At 41.5% G+C, this 15,069-nt stretch overlaps 2 protein-coding genes across 5 annotated transcripts in view; both read right to left on the bottom strand.

Moving 5' to 3' along the window:
- Window positions 1-8,831, bottom strand: part of FANCC (FA complementation group C) — a 102,543-nt gene extending 93,712 nt beyond the window's left edge. The window contains exons 1-2 of the mRNA XM_065045827.1: window positions 8,728-8,831; window positions 8,178-8,318 (exon numbers count right to left, since the gene is read on the bottom strand). Coding sequence (XP_064901899.1) covers window positions 8,178-8,318 — 141 coding nt within the window. The 5' untranslated portion in view covers window positions 8,728-8,831. The remainder of the gene's footprint in view (window positions 1-8,177; window positions 8,319-8,727) is intronic.
- A 2,362-nt stretch (window positions 8,832-11,193) lies between these two features.
- Window positions 11,194-15,069, bottom strand: part of PTCH1 (patched 1) — a 74,925-nt gene continuing 71,049 nt past the window's right edge. For all 4 annotated transcript variants that reach the window (XR_010468921.1, XM_065045807.1, XM_065045806.1 and 1 more), the window contains one exon: window positions 11,194-14,363. The gene's annotated coding sequence lies outside the window, so the exon portion shown is untranslated. The remainder of the gene's footprint in view (window positions 14,364-15,069) is intronic.

The raw sequence follows: 15,069 nt of genomic DNA, 5'->3' as shown, positions 1-15,069 counted from the left end.
TGGTTGTATCAAAATTGAAGGAAACCTTCTTACAGCATTACACATTAATATTATTTATTTCTGCATTACTTGACACATGCTTAGAGCACCAGGCTCAAGTATCTCAGTACTTATATGGACAGATGGGGAAATCGGGGCAAATGCAAGTAAAAGTCCGAGTGAAAAACATAAGTGAACATATATAAGCAATACGGAATATAAGCATATAAGCATATAAGCAATACGGAAGTCCAAAACAGAATGCTGGAAACCAGAAGCAAACACAAATTCATGTATTTTGATAAGAGAGATACAGCCTCTGCAGAAGATTTCGGAAATCACAGACCTTAGCAAGCAACATCCACCTAATTCAGTTCACAATTCTGAAGTCAAGCCAATCAAAATGGTAGATGCTCACATGACAATGTCGTTAGATTGCATGAAGAATTAAACTAATCTATGCCTGAAGTTCCTAGGTTTTACTGCAATGTCAGAACTACTATCAAGGATGCCCAGAATTACAATTTGGATGCACACCTGCTAGGAAGATGGATTACTGAAAGTAGTATACACATCTTGGAGTCACCGCGTTGAATGGGGAAAGCAGCACATCCCCCATTATAGGATTCCAGGTATACTTCTACTTATTCCCAGTGTCTTCCTCACATCCATTGTTATTTGATTTCATATACCATAAAGATATTAGAGGGAACCTAACAGAGGTGCTTTTGCGTAGACTCCTTGAATGTGTATAAATTATTACACATAGCAGCCTACAAAGTTGTACGTTTCATAGAGGCAACATCTGCTTTCAGCAGCTTGCAAACTACATGCATCTACAAATTTTGTGTGTTCTGGAGCGCTGGCCCCATGGCTATGACAATAAATTGTTTAAATGGGCATGTACATAGACATACCATTTTTATCGCAGGGTGTGGGGAGGAGAATCAGTATTGTGGCTATGTTTCTGCTGAGCCAGTGAACACCTTTTTTCAGCAACATGTTTTGCAGCACATATGAAGCGCAAGAAGTAAATACCTGACCAGAATACACGATCTAAAAACATATCTTTAGCATAAATCCTGCTGTCAGGTTTCTACATTTGCTTCAGCTCAGGTCAGCTCGTCTGAACTAGTTACAGAAAAATTCTTTCTCAGTGCCTCCTTCTGAACTACTAAACATGGAACTTTCCTTCCATGGAGAAGTAAAAGAGAATTAAAACCTTGATAAAGATATGGAAGAGATTTTTAATCAGGCTGAATTGTATGAAGCTGGCAGTCATTAATTTTTTATTAGTCTAAAAGATCACACTGCCGTTCCATTTATTGATTTTCTGCTTACAAGACCACTTGAAATCCATTTGTATTAAGCAAGCAATAAGACATTTAGAAAAATGTAGTGATAACGAGTTAATCTCTGAAAGCACTGAGGTAACTAATCCAATAATGATAGTATAATTTTTTGTTTAATATCCTATAAGAGACAGATCACAAATCCATGTTTTACACTGGAGTGGCAGAAGGGATCTTAATAAAAGGACCTCATTATGAAATATGCTTCAGCTCAAAACTCTCTGCAGAAAACGCTCTGACCGTGTGGTGCCATTTAAGAAGATCATACTGGATCAAAGGCTCGCTAGGATATGGAGCGTCTGTTGTGGATGAAAGGCTTAGATTTTATCAGTTATTGTAAGATATAATCATAAAACAATGGGAAAGGATTCATGGCACACAATAAATAGGATGTGTAGCCACTTTCAATTTTTAAACAGAGATTAAAGAACCCTTCAATATCAGTATTTTATGTAAAATACTAATATGCATTATGATTTTCATATATTTTAAGTGACAATACAGTTACCTCTATGCTCCCAAAACCACAGCACTGGGTAAGAGGCTGAAAACACAGAGCAGCAGTTAAACAGATGAACAAGTATCGAATTTAAGCCATGATTTACAGTGGTGAATGTTTCCAGAACCCACTTCCTTTGGAACAAAGTACAAAAAAAAAAAAAGAGAAAAAAGCTTTGATAGATCTTTCCTACCTCTGTTGGCTGGAACAAAGAGGCCAGCATCCAATAGAGAAACCATAGCCGAGTTCTCAGTGCTCCTGAAAATTGTGGTGACCTATCTTGGTGCCTAAATAAAATTGTATGATCCCGGAGAGGGCCATAGAATAAACTAAAGCCAGAAGGCACTTGTAGGAAGGCAGAATTCCCCATCCGTTTGTCACAGTTCCACAGTGTCACTTCTATTGTGGCTCTTTCTGGCTTGTTTTTAAGTGGTGGTTTGTTCTCAAAGCTTTAGAGAAGCAAATGTTCAAGGTGTTAACTCAGTGAGAAGTATTCTTTGCCCGTAGATGTGCATCTGTGAATCTGCACACGGAATTTCTGAAGCTGATAAATATCTTTAACTACGTGGGTATTCTTTCCAAGGTTATAGGACAGCCTATCACAAAATCCCATTTGCCTTTAAAGTCCTTCTTTATAAAAAAGCTAAAATTTATGAAGTTGTTCTTGAAAAAAGAACCTGCTCGTAGCCAAAGCATGGAAAAAATATAAAATGCGTTCTTCCCTGCTAGTGATTATAGTGTAGCAGAAGTTTGAAAGAAAAGGATCTAAGTCAACATTGGCCCCTCTTATATTTGGGGTTTACCGTGTCTTTGAGAATCATGAAAAAAATGACAGGAAAATGCACAAAGCTCCAATGGAAGCACATTTATAAGAGTATATATAGCCTCCAGTTTGCCAACACAAGACCCCTCTCAATTCTATGAACTGCACATGCATCACTTATCCCTGTGATGGTGGTGCCTCCAAACAATGTCCTCTCATTATTATTGTAATGTAGGACTCTTAAACATGTTTGGACTGGACAGATAGTAACTATTCCATTCATTTAATTGATATTTTACAAGGGTTCATCTCTTGTGATGAAAAGATAACTACATAGAAGATAATTTTTGTGATGTTGTATTATATTTTAATTACAATTGCATTGTTTTCTGTCTGTTTTGTGTAGTATTTCACTGCTCTATCACAAAGTTCTATGACTATTTTGAGTTTTTTAATCTTTTAAAGTGCAGAAGCTTTTTTTTTTTTTCAGCAGCTCTGTGGCTTTCATTCACTTTTCTATACACTTTAGCTGAAAAAGTCTCCATTTTCTAAACTAATCCCAACTTCTTGCTCTCTCCAAGCCACCAGCCCATGCTCACATCTCAGGAGTCTCCTGACCCTTCTAACCCACCCTCTACTTGGCTCAAGCCTCTTTTATCCTTCCCCAGCCAAACCCCCAGCTTCCCAACACTTCCCAAATCTTCCTTGCGCCGCCTGAACACAAAGATGAGCTTTCCTCCCCAGCTCCCAGGGCTGCACAAGTGGACGCTGCTGCTGCTGTCCACAATTTGACACAGACAGTGCCCTTTCTGCCACTTTTCTCCCCATCTGCCACCCTCCTTTTGGCTTTTGTGGCTAGCCACTTGTTCCTTTCCTTTTGATCAGAGTGCAGGGACTGGAAAGCGCGCACCAAGGTGCACATATCCCAAACTGCCATGGAAAAGCCAGGAAAAGCCATCACGACCTCCAGACTCCCAGCTGTCCCATAAGTGGTGGCTTCCTACACGCCCCTGCTGCAGCGCTGCTGCACAAGGGCTTCCTGAGGCTTTGCTCTTTTCACGTACTTAGCCGGTTAGGTGGCACATGAGGAATAAAACAGTGGTTATTAGGGGCATGTGTGTTCTCTGGAACAGTAAAAAGAAGTGTCTCCTGGGCCACAGCCCACTTCTGGGTCTACACACACAATTTCAATGGGAAAAAGTTAAGCGTTAGTCCAAGCGTCCATGCAAAGAAGACCTTAAAGGGAAAGGTACCCTTAGGCCAGAGAAAATAATTTTAAATGACAAAGTGGAGTATCTTAAATTCAAAGCCTTTTTATTCTGTTGCATGTACATTAAGGAAGCTAACAAGGCCGTTTCCAGTAAGTCAGTACCCTTACACTCTGCTTAATCCTACTGGTGCTCTGAAGAAACGAACCAAAACAACAGGAGTGTGGAAAGGAGGTCTAGAGACTCCCATAGTCTGTAGGACAGGGCAGAAGAAAACTTTTTAGAAAGTGTCAGTGAAGCCAGACGACCAAGAAAAACCACTTGTCTGGAGCCTCTTCTCCTAAGCTTCCCTTCAGGAGTTTGCCAAACAACAAAAATTAAAGCAGAAACAGAAAATGAAGCAATATGCACCAGGAATTTCAGCCCCAAGAAAACTGTGAAACCTCAGGTGCAACTTCCTGCGTTTTGGAAGACTTTTCAAACACTTCCAGGACAAAAAAGCACATGCAAAAATATAAGTCTACCTGGTATTTATCTTGGACTCGGTGCTAGAATAACTTGCCAGTAGCAAATTCCACACACTGAAACCACAGTTCTTACTATACACTCGCGTGTTTCCCATCATACACACTCACACACACATAGACACACACACGCTGCATAGAAAAACATTCAAAAAGCCAGCATCAACATTATAAAAAATATCCCCCAAAGCAAGTTATCACCTCCCCTATGAGTAGGAACACTGGGCTCTTATGCTCAGCATGCAGGCACAGCCAAGCCTCCCTCGTCCAGCAGAGTGACACCCCTACTCATTTCACACAAACTTCAAATGCACCTTTTAAAGAAACTTTTGTGAGTCCTCCCACATGGGCTCAGGTATAGTTCTCTCCCATTTATTTTTCTGCTGTTTCCCTTTCACTTTCTACTGTACAGCTCACTGGCTTTTTTGCTTCTTTGTGTCTCAGCATCGCTTCACCCGGCATCTATGAAGGCAGCAAACAACCACCACACCACACACGGTGTGCGAACCAAGTCTCATCATCATTAGCGGCAAAACTCAAACTTTCTTATTAGTGTTCTTATCAGTTGCAGCACTCACATCCCATTTCTGCAACTACTTAATTTTTCCAGTTTGAATAGTCCAGCTGCTCAGTGTGATTGTGAAACAAAGGACTTCAAAGGATTAGAGCCTTTGTCACTTTTTGTTAGGAGTATCCTGAGTTTTCTGTACTAGTACTTTTTAATGCTAAACGTGTCTGATATAAATGACTTGGCTTTCAACAATGTAAAACTCTCAATTAGACTCATGTAAAACCCAAACCATGAAACAATTTGTGAAACATATGCACTAAGCAGAGAAGGAAAGCAAAGAAAAAAATCCCACAGGTAATAATTTTAGAGGGAACATAACCGAGTGTTTCATAAAGACGGACCCAATTTCAAAGCCTCCTCAAAGTAAAGAAGTTTCTCCTCGTATTCAGATGGAACCTTCTTTGCTTCAGTCTGTGCATGTTGCCCCTCACCCTGTCATTGGGCATCACTGAAAGGAGTCTGGTCCATCCTCTTGACACCCCCACTTGAGATACTTGTAAACATTGATGAGATCCCCTCTCAGCCTTCTCTTCTCCGGGCTGAACAGACCCAGCTCTCTCAGTCTTTCCTCATAAGAAAGATGCTCCAGACCCCATTGGACTCCAGTAATTCCTTAACCTTTTTAAATTGAGGAGCCCAGAACTGGATGCAGTACTCCAGATGCAGGCTCACCAGGGCAGAGTACCTCCCTCGACCTGCTGGTCACAGTCTTCCTAATGTGCCCCAGGATACCATTAGCCACCTTGGCTACAAGGACACATTGTTGACTCATGGTCAACCTGTTGTGGAGAAGAACTCCCAAGTCCTTCTCTGCAGTGCTGCCTTCCAGCAGGTCAGCCCCTAACCTGTACTGGTGCCTGGGGTTATTCCTCCCCAGGTGCAGGACCCTACACTTGCCCTTGTTGAACTTCACCAGGTTCTTCTCTGCCCAGTCCTCCAGCCTGTCCAGGTCTCCCTGAATGGCAGCACAGCCTTCTGGTGTGTCAGCCCTTCCTCCCAGTTCAGTATCATCAGCAAACTTGCTGAGGATACACTCAGCCTCTTCATCCAGGTCATTGACAAACAGGTTGAACAGTATTGGACCCAGAACTGACCCTTGGGGAACACCACTAACTACAGGCCTCCAGCCAGACCCTGCATCGTTGAAACCCATGTATATTTTGTAGTCAATGACAGCAGAGGGACACCTCCAGTGGGATGACTCAATGTGTTACATACCGTGGATTGAAGGAAGGGTATGAATAGCGTAAGCAAGACCACACTTTTCACTATACACTCCACGGACCAAACAGTGCAAGGATTAATACAAATGCATATTTACCTATGAGTAATCCCACCAAAGACAATTTAAAAGTAATGTTTCCTTAAGACTTTTAAACACTCTTGCTGACTCATGGCTTGTTCCCGTCAGATTTGGCCAGAATTTCCATGCCAAATTTCACTAACAAAATGTTTAAAAGTTCTTAACAGTTAGACTAGACCAGACTAGACTAGAATATTTTCAGCTGAAAGGGACCTACAAGGAGCATCTAGTCCAACTGCCTGACCACTTCATGGCTGATCAAAAGTTAAAACATATTGTTAAGGGCGTTGTCCAGGTGTGTCTTTTTAAGGCACTCAGAGGTGTGTGACGTCACCCACCTCTCTAGGAAGCCTGTTTCAGTGTTTGAGCACCCTCTAGGTAAGGAAATGCTTCCTCATGTCCAGCCTAAACCTCTCCTGGTACGGCTTTGAACCCTTCCCACTCATCCCATCACTGTATCCCAGGGAGAAGAGCTCAACATCTCCCTCTCCACGTCTCCTCCTCAGGAAGCTGTGGAGAGCAATGAGATTGTCCCTCAGCTGCCTTTTCTCCAAACTAGACAAGCCCAAAGACCTCAGTGCTCCTCACAGTTCATGCCTGTCAGCCCTTCCACCAGCTTTGTTCCCCTCCTCTGGACACATTCAAGGACCTTCACATCTTCTTATGCTGTGGGCTTCCGAAGGAACCATAACCAACTAATGTGTAAATCCTCATTAGTTCGTGGGGTCCTGATTCAAGGGACTGTAACAGTTACTTTGGAGCATGACAGCCTATCACATTAGAGAACATCCACTGAAATGGGTTCTAAACCATCTACTATCTAATTAATTGGGAAATCTATTTATGAACGAGATTAAAGCTTTCCCAGGCAACATACTTAAAAGCACTTTTTCCCCCCCATACATACACTTTTCCTCATACTTATGCCAAAATGTCTGACAACAGCATAGAGATACAGAGTGAAAAGTTGAATTACCTAAACAGAGCAATGTTAAGTAACTTAAACAGAGGAGCTGGACACCAGAGCTTATGTATTGGTTAGTATTGTCATCAGTTATATGCTTAATAATTAGTTATATTCATACATAGGTATTTAAGGGCTAAAAATAACTCATTTTATAGTTCTGTTTCCTCACGTGATTCAATGTAGGCCAGACTGAATGAAACTATAAATGCGTGGCATTCACAGAACTTATATGATGGATACTTTTGTTCCATTTATTCAGTTTCAGAAGAACTTTGTTCAATTTTTTGCAAATTTTGAGAAGACGAGTGAAAAGAAAGAGGCTCCATCCCGCTTTTGCCAGGTAAACAGCTCTATTCTGCTAACTCCATACTGAAGGGTTTTAGCTGTCACCTCAATAAAACATATTGCTGCTTTTCTCTTTTGAGTGAGGGACATTCCACTCATTTGCAACACTTTTAGATGTCATCTGACAATTTGCATAAGTGCTCCACTAAGGTGTGTGACACAGTTTTTTAAATTACTATTTTTTTAAAAAAAACCAACATATTGCTGGTCTTTCCAACCATTTAAAGTTGAAGCTGTTAGTCTTCTAAAATGTTGCAAAATGGTGTAGAAGCCTCTTATATTGATACCAAAGTAAATGCTATTAAGTTAAAATAAATAGCCCACTTAAAATGATTGCATAACTGGGAAGCAATATAGTGAAGGAGGGTTTGAATTCTCCTAGAGCAAAAGCTAGTTATTTGGGGTGGAAGTTATGAGTTTCCTATTTCCTCCAACTATTCTGCTGAAATAAGGTACTCAAATCTTTTACCTTTGTTAGTCTTAGCGATGACTAAAATATCTGGTCCCTTGTTTAATGGGAAGAAATAACACGTTTGGCTCAGAGATGTGAACTGAAATTACGGATGGGTTACATGTTTGGTAAATAGGAAAGGGAAAACGTCATTTTAACCTCAAGATCAGTAGTTTAAATCCAGGCATCTCAAAGGCTCACAGAGTCACACATACCTCCAATAAAGCCAGCACGGTGCGGGAGCAGGGCTCTGTGCTGACAGGCTCTTCTAAAGGAAGCTCCTGGCTTAAAAGCCCTGCCAAGATCTGCCAGACCAGGGAGGTGCAACCTCTTGTCTTCTGGGAAAGACACAACATCTGTCGCGAGGGAGAGAAAGAGGAAAAATTTCACTTTGTCAGAGTAACAAAAGCTGGAAAAAAGAAGCATGATAACACCCTTCGAGTCCTTTCTAGTTACCAAATAACTTTCATTTCTTTCCCTTCCCCTCTCCTTCAAAAGGCTAGCCAGAGATTCCTCCCTACAAGTCTACTTCCCAATGTAAACTTCGGAACAAAAAATCCACGGTTGTTAAACTGGAGACAACCTGTAACAGAAAAATCAGTCTTACGGCGGCTTTGAAATACGTCTGCCACACCATCCTGCCTCTCCCAAATCAGATGGTGGAGCTCTCCCTCTTCCAGAGCATCCAGGGCGCCTCGCTGCTGCCGTAAATCACTTTTCAAACACTTCAGTGGTCTTTCCCCCTCCAGAGATCAGGAAACCCACCTAATTCACTCAGCCATGAATGAAGCCTAGCCCCTGCTTCCCAGCCCTTCCTCTTGAGCCCAGTCAGACCCTCCCTTGCCTGGGAAGCAGCTTCCAGCCCGTCCCCTTCCTGCCTGCCAGGGCTCACGGCCTCGCTCCCCAGCAGGTTTCACAGCTGTGGAGCCTCTAGGCAACCAGGGACCTGCGAAGTCAGACCTGCTGCAAAGGCCTGAGGCTCAAGGGGTGGAAAGACCAGACAGAAAAGCCATGGGGTTTTTGTGCTCTGTTGTATCTGCACCGTGTGAGCGTGACGTCCTAATTCAAAGTAGCTGGCTCAAAAGATCCAGCAACTCCTAACTGGCAGCTTGAGTTAAGCCTGGAAAACAGCCTGGCAGGATGCTCTGATTAGCAAAACAAATTAAAATCCATGCTGCCTTGTGTTCTGTGCTTCTTAGGGCAAGCTGTGTTATAGCACTTTCACTAATTCAAGGGAGATACGGTTTTCTCCATAGCAGCTTTACCCAATGGCAGTGCTAAGTGGGTATTGCTGCCGCGGCAGCAGAAGCACTAGTGACACATACAGTTACGACTGTTCAAACGAGGGTGGAAACGTTCCTGAGAAAAGCTGCTGTAGGGTGGTGAGTGGTCTAGATGCCACTGGACAGACAAAAATCTCAGGGAGAGATTTCCTTTGCCTATCCAGAGGCAGAATGGTTTCTGCAGCACCAAATGTACCAGGATAATTCATTAAACTTTTTTCTTTTTTTTTCCCTCAGAGTACTGCTTCATTTTTGTGTTTAATTAGCTGCAATTAACCATGTAAAGTTAAACTGGGCATGTATTTTTTTAAGCCACTCAGTCTGGGTAGTGCAGTTTCCTGGCATGCATACTGTTCTGGCAGTAAGGTTCAACATGTCTGCAACAAAAAGGGCAAGAATGATTAAACGGAGTAGGGAAGTAGTAATTGTTCTCATTACTTGCAGCAGCCATTAAAAGTAATTACAATTTGGCAACGGTGGTTTTCAGATATAAACAGTCGGTGTCTCAGATGCTCGTTGGGAGTGAAAGTTAACAAAAATGAAACACCTGTTCATACATCAGTGCTGCTGCAGTTTAGCAGCATCCAGCATTCCTGAAGCTGTTAAATACATGCATTATGCCAACAAAAATTTGGCCACATGTTTACTTAAGGCCTGAATAAACAGGGCTGATCTCTGACAAAAATCTGATTAAGGTCTTACCTGGAGTTAATACAACTGACAGCAAGAAGAGCCATTTATAAGAAATCTAAACATGACAAGTAATAGAAGGTAAATAGCTACCATTGATGTAAAATTGAATTTTTGAAGAAAAATCCTGTGTTCTGACTGGCAGAATGTGTCGGTTTATTCATGTGGTTTCCAGTGCTGTGGATGGCGCTGCTCGCATGAATGGCGGGGATGCAAGAGGCAAAGCCAGCGAGTTGAGCTAATGCAGGACTCCAGTGGCCGCTGTCCTCATGGGCTGTAGCCCACTAAGGCCAGATCTACCACCTGACTGAGCCTGGTGAGTCCCGAGGATCTGAAGGAGAGCACTTTCAGCAGCAAGAAACACCACACACAGGAGTTGTGCAGCTCAAGTCCTTTAACTGTGTTTTCCTATTTGCTGGTTAAACTTCCAGAAAACATCGAAGTTGTATTTCCACTGACCACAAAAAGCAGAAGCTGAATTATAAATCACCCCAAGACAAGTTTGGGCTTTTTATTTATTGAGAAATTTAGAAGGCTCATGAAAAAAGAATCACCTAAGGGTTATAGGCTGAAGTAAAGGATTGTCGGCTCTGTGGCGCCTTGGTGGATGCTCAGCAGGGGCTGTTTGCACAGGACAAACCGCGTGGAGGTTTACGATGCAGGTGACTTCAGGCAGATGTAACCTTCACCCCGCTACCTGGAACCTTCACCCCGCTCGGCGGGACAAGGGGACCTGTGTCCCGGTTTGCAGGTGCTGCCACTCTCCTCAGAAGGAGTTTTGTCACGAGTCTCCCTTCTTAGGGAGCGCTGTCGTTTTCGTAACTCCACATGTATCTGCTTTTTGTTCCACAAAGTGGGGAAAAAAGAGACTATTTCTCTAATTCAATTTAGGGAGCAACCACAAAGATGGAAAAAGGTGAAGAGTTTCCTTCCATTTCTAAGCAGAAATAACCTGTACATAAACTGATTTATCCAAGGGCTAAATGTCTATACAAAATGCTTCATTCAGAGCGAGAATGAAACGTATAATCCAGTCTTAAACCTATCACCTGAGACGTAACAAGGGCATCGGCAACAGAATCAACAGACAAAAGCACCAGCATATTACAATTTAAACAGGACTTTAGAAGTGGCTCCTGCTCCAAAATCTGCATCCCACATCCATGAAATTCATGCTCCAAATCAGCATGATTGCGTGGTTGTACCTGCACAGCTGACCATGAAGCAGCATTCTGTAAACAACCAGAACCGTAGCCAGTAAGTTATAATATTTTTTTATTCATGTTAGAATTTCTATCAGTGTTTGAACATTAATATTTAGAGAGTTTGTACAATTTCCATTCAAAGTTTAAAATGAGAACCACATTAGATCACAAATGGTAACTAAAGCACAGTTCAGAATTGTATGAATAGTCACACTCTCTTTCTCTCTTAACACTGTTAAACACTTTCTTTTCTGCCAGGGGTTTACAAGGAAAAGTGTGCACCGTAATTGTATCTCAGCAGTGTTCCAAAACATAATGGCATCATCATTACATATAAACTCTTCAAAAATATACTTCTGTCAAAAGACTTGATGACTACTATGTACACTACAAAAATAAATTTTCATATAAATAAATTATATGGCATAATTTTATCTTTGTAACTGAAATGACACAAACCCACTCCTACCCAAACAGGCAGGCAATGAGACCCAGTTTGAATATTTTTTTCCTTTTAACTCCTTACGCTAAAAGCTATGACGAGTCCTTAATGTAAATGTTATATACTCTTTCCTATTTAACATTAGTAAGCACTCTATACAAATAAAAATCCATTAAACAGTAAAAACATAGCTGTAATAGTGTTTCCAATAGAAATAAAATCCCTGCATCTTGTTTGTTATAAACTGGCATGACAAATACTGTAAGAAAACATTCTTATGATACAAAAATATAAATATCACCCATGATTAAAAAAGTTAAAAACCAAAACAAAAGTTGCCAGCCACCGAGTTCTCCCCTTGCCAATGTGACTGCGGGAGACGAAGGTCCCCATTGTGCACGAAGCAGCAGACAGCTCACCCACACCGGAGCAGGCAGGAGGACTCGGGCAGGGGCAGGTGGGAGGCACGGCGGCTGCCCTGGCCCCCTCGTCCCTCCCGAGGAAGAGGAGGGAGCGAGGCAGCCGCAGGGGTGGTGGCGGAGGTGTCGGTGGGAGCCCCACCGACCTCTGACAGGAGCGTGCACACGCTCGGCGGCTGGAGGGAGCTCCCAATTAGGATCATACGGTTCTGCTGCAGACTTCGTACGATCAGAGGTCACTACGCTGCTAGTGCTAAATCGGGGCCCCTCGCCTTTTTGTCATGAAGAGTTTTCATGTCGGACAGCGAACTGGACCAGTGGGCAGCTGCGACATTAACCCTTCGTGTGCACCGGAACAGTAGCTCGTGTGTCACGGGAATGACACCAGGCTCTCGCCACCTGCTCTTCGAGCGTTCACATTGGAGATCTGTAAACAAGTGCCTCATATCAAAGTGTTTTCAAGTGAGCAAAAAAGGCATGGAAATTTGTGCATTCTAATTATCCCCATTCATTATGCTGGCAAGGTCTGTGGGCAAAGATAGACTCCCTGAAGCCACTGGAGAAAAACACTTTCCCATCAAAGAATTGGCCACTGCTGTTCAGGCATTATAGTTAAAGAAAATCCCCAACAGTACTGTGTTTAGAAACTGAATATTGGTTGCGTTTGTTTGGCTCTGAACACACGACTGAACATCTACCTGCTCTAAAAAACAGCTTGGAGAAGGGCAGAAAAAAGATGAAGAAAGAAGAAGGCAGAGATAATAAAAACTTTTGTTCTGTTATTTTAAATTAAGGTTCTCCTTTCTGAGGGTTTGTTTACAACTGGAGTACGGATTGTAGTGTTTTTTTCAGACCCTTCACCTGCAACAATCCCCTTTAGTTTAAAAATAATAATACAAAAAGCTAAATTAGTTTCGCAAAGAGATCCCAGTTTAGCTGTTTTAAATAAAAGTGCCAATGCAGCATGGGAAAATACAAACAACAGAGAAAAGACACCCCAGGCCATATCTGTCATTACAGTCCTGGACCAATCAGAAAGCCATTTATATTTTAAAAGTGAAAACAGAATTTTTTTATCCTTCCATTTGAATTTTATCACTATTGACTTCCTTCCTGCCATGAAAATAATGAGACCAAAGACACTGCTTTCAATGCTGAGCTGTGGCTCACCTTTAAACAGCTCAATTACCCAGCTTCTAATGCCACTCATCGTTAAACAGTATCAACACCAAAACAGGCATATGCTCATTGAATTTCTATAACCACCAGCACCTCTCAATATCCAGCACCTTTGGAAGTGAAAAAATAATGGTTATAGTGTTTGCACTTACCTGGCACCTTTTGCAAAAAAAAAAAAAAAAAAAAAATCAAAGCACTATACAAACAGTAATTAAGCCTCACAACATTCCTGGGAGGTAGGTAAGTGTAATGGTACCCATTTCATGGAATGAGAAACTGAGGCAGGGGCTGTCAAGCGACTTGACCCAAGTCATCTGAACCAAGTCATTAAGAGTGTGGGAAACTGAACCACAATCCCAAACCCTGACTCCCTGTCTTCTACTTTAGTTGGGCCTTTGATGATGGCAGTCTACGGTACACGTTGGTAAACACCAACACAGTTTTCTCTAGTGCCTACTAACAGGGAAAGCCAGACTCACGTCAGCATCAGTGGGTTTCTAAGCCCACTAAGTGTTACCATACAGTAAAAGAGAAACTACAGTACACCAAGAACATACAGACAAAAGCATGCACGCTTCCAGATGCACACATGGATACACACAGCAAAACAAAACCTGCACAGAGCTAAATCTATTTAAGCCTCCCAGATTAACTTGCTTTTCTTCATATCTGCTTATTTTTAAAATTATCACGCATAGCGTGTTTGAAAGTTAACAGTAACATTTCATACTACCACAGGGTTGTGATATGCAAATTTAAAATATTTTAAACAGACACGTACCTTTAAAAAAACCCTATTACATAAGCAATATTTGCATAGAATTATACAAGTAAATTATACAATATTTAAGCAGCAGCAACTTATGCTGAAATTTAGAACTAGATTAAGCTTAGTTGTGGCACAGAGATCAATGTACAAAAAGTACAAAGCGCACACAATATTGTCCCCATTCTATTGCCCAGAGGCAAATGACTCCAGATTATACTACTTTACATTGTTCATTTGTATATTACATATGTGTACATCTTTTAAATACGTAAAGAAATATTTAACAAAATAATACAATAGGTTACAGTAACAGAGAACTGTTGTCCTGATGCAGCATGTCCTTTTCTACAACTTCAAGCAGTTCTGGAAATACAGTTTTCCATCTTTGGCCTCTTCTTTGCTTCAGTTATTACCCTTTCCAAATAAAGAAAGAAGGAAAACAAACATTCATTAAAGTTCAATAAAAACAAACAAATCGAGTTAATCCAAAACTCATTTCATGATTCTTGTGGCTACGGTTCAGAGTCAGGAAACATGGGCTCTGCTTTCACCTAAGTCATAAATTTCGCAGTAAAGAAACACTGATGCCAAATAAAAAAATGTGGATGCTTTAATTTCTGAGATTCCAGCTTTAGATTCCTGCAACAAATTCAGTCAATACCAATGAACACTTCAAGGAGAAATACTATACATCGAACTGTGCACACAGTAAAGAATCTCCTATCACCGTGCAGTTCAGCTTGAAAAAGCCAAGCACCAGTACTTCCCTACTCTGAGGATACTATTACTTGCCATGTTTCTAGACTGCGAGGCTGAAGGCATTGATGTCTGTTTGCACTTTGAGATGTTTGGAGAGACTTTTTATAAACTGGAAGGCAATTTCATTATGAGTCATCAAAAAACTTCCATCAAAACTCTCTGTGTGTGTGTGTGTGTGTGTGTGTGTGTGTGTGTGTGAAGGTGCACGTGCATGCATACATCTAAAATAGTTCTACAAGCACAATAAAAGGGTTTGCTCTAGTCAAACTAGTGTCTGTCTCTGAAAAGCAAAGGCAGAAAACAAGGATCCACAGCTAAGTAACTGTTTTAACACTTCCTCTTTTCCCCAAAAAGAGAAAAA

The sequence above is a fragment of the Columba livia genome, chromosome Z (assembly GCF_036013475.1).
Source record: "Columba livia isolate bColLiv1 breed racing homer chromosome Z, bColLiv1.pat.W.v2, whole genome shotgun sequence".
Lineage (NCBI taxonomy): Eukaryota > Metazoa > Chordata > Aves > Columbiformes > Columbidae > Columba > Columba livia.
This window is presented reverse-complemented; position numbering and strand designations above follow the sequence as displayed.